The sequence below is a fragment of the Trachymyrmex septentrionalis genome, unplaced genomic scaffold (genome assembly GCF_001594115.1).
Source record: "Trachymyrmex septentrionalis isolate Tsep2-gDNA-1 unplaced genomic scaffold, Tsep1.0 scaffold76, whole genome shotgun sequence".
In the NCBI taxonomy this organism is placed as follows: Eukaryota; Metazoa; Arthropoda; class Insecta; order Hymenoptera; family Formicidae; genus Trachymyrmex; species Trachymyrmex septentrionalis.
Window position 1 is genome coordinate 1,045,522 of NW_017305947.1, and position 1,663 is coordinate 1,047,184.

General features: G+C 31.6%; 1 protein-coding gene across 1 annotated transcript in view; it reads right to left on the reverse strand.

The window, feature by feature from the left end:
- LOC108754120 (neural-cadherin-like) overlaps positions 1 to 1,663 on the reverse strand; it is a 67,862-nt gene that overhangs the window by 8,196 nt on the left and 58,003 nt on the right. The window contains exons 9-11 of the mRNA XM_018496196.1: positions 1,234 to 1,383; positions 627 to 932; positions 120 to 393 (exon numbers count right to left, since the gene is read on the reverse strand). Of these exons, the coding sequence (XP_018351698.1) occupies positions 120 to 393; positions 627 to 932; positions 1,234 to 1,383 (730 nt within the window). The remainder of the gene's footprint in view (positions 1 to 119; positions 394 to 626; positions 933 to 1,233; positions 1,384 to 1,663) is intronic.

Below are 1,663 nucleotides of genomic sequence, written 5' to 3' on the forward strand. Positions count from 1 at the left end.
GAATTTTACAAAAAAAAGCTCAGAACTTTTTTGTACACCTAATATATATGATATACAAAAAAACATCGAATTTTGTCTTAAAGTTTTTACACAAAAATTTATTAATTAACGAAACTTACTGTTATCGCTCTCAACTTTAAAGCTAGCTCTGATAACATCGTTTGCGTTAGGATCCATCCGAAAAGTGAACGGAGGGCCGTTGCTCCTCGATCGATCATCGTCGTCGGTAGCGAGAATCTCAACGACCTTCTTAGTTTGTGCGTATTCCGGCAAAACTGGGCGATAGTCTTTGAGGAATCTTGGTGGATTGTCATTAATGTCTTGTACAACGACTGTCAGGGTAGCTGTCGCGGTTTTAGGTGGTATTCCATCGTCGATCGCCAAAATTTTAACCTGAGGCAATAAATCATCATATTTTTATCACTTTTACGCAATAATTTATATTTTTATTAAAAACGTATGATAATATGTAAAATATAATTTAATTAGGATTTGCTAAATTCTAATATAATTTTTTTATCGAATGTGATCTTTCTGATTTTTACACCATGATTATTTAGTAGTAATTAAACGACGTTACAAATTTTTTTAATTTTTTATTTGTTAATTTCTTGTTTATAATTTACCTGATGCCGAGGAGTTTCCTCGCGATCGAGGCTTCTCTGTATCGATACAGTGCCATTTTCGTTAATGAAGAATTGTCTCTTTCGATCGGAGCTTCTGTCAATGGAATACGAGACCTTGCTCTTGCCACCTTGATCCGGATCGGTAGCCTTGAATGTTTCCAAGCTGCTGCCTATGCGGGCATTCTCTGGCACAGTAGTCTCGATATTGGCTTTCTCGAATTGTGGCTGATTGTCATTGATATCTCGCAATTTCACGACTACCCAGGAATAGGCCACGTGGTATTTGTCATTGTCATTGTCTTCGCCCTGGAAAGGATGATGGTCCGATTAAATTGTTATAGATACGACGACTTATCTTTATTTAATAATTCGATAATTTAAATATACATATGTAAGAAAAATTATTTTTCTCGCAAAACTGTCAATTTTTATAAAAAAAATTTAATGAAGAATTTTTTAAGTGCATATTTAATTTAAATAGAAAGTTTCATGAAATTAATTTAATTATCTTTTTTCGTCAGTAATTTAATTATATTACATGTCGTCTTTTTTTTTTCTTTAAAATTACTTTAAAAATTTACGTCTTATTAATTTTCTCTTTGCTCACCTTATCGTTCACTTGTATCCTAAATCTAAAACCATTACTCTGCAGTTGGTCCTCATAATCTAGCGATTGCACAATTTTCAACGATCCTGTGCCATCATTGTTTCGTACCATGGTAAACTTGTCAGCACCGTAACCGCTATTCTCGATTACCTTAATTCGTGAATTATTATTTTTCAATATTGTTAAATATAATTATCGGTATATTGAAAAAAAGAAACTGGTGATTGTTATTCTAAATGTAATTATTTTAATCTCGAAAGTTCGCGATATCAAAAATATATGTAGGTATAATCAGACACTTTGCAATTCTTATTTCTAATATTCTAATTGCCTTCATCTCTTTTTAATTTTATCCTTATTATTTATGAAAGTATAACGTTTCGTAACTATCAATTTTACTCTGATAAACGCCGATATATATATATATATA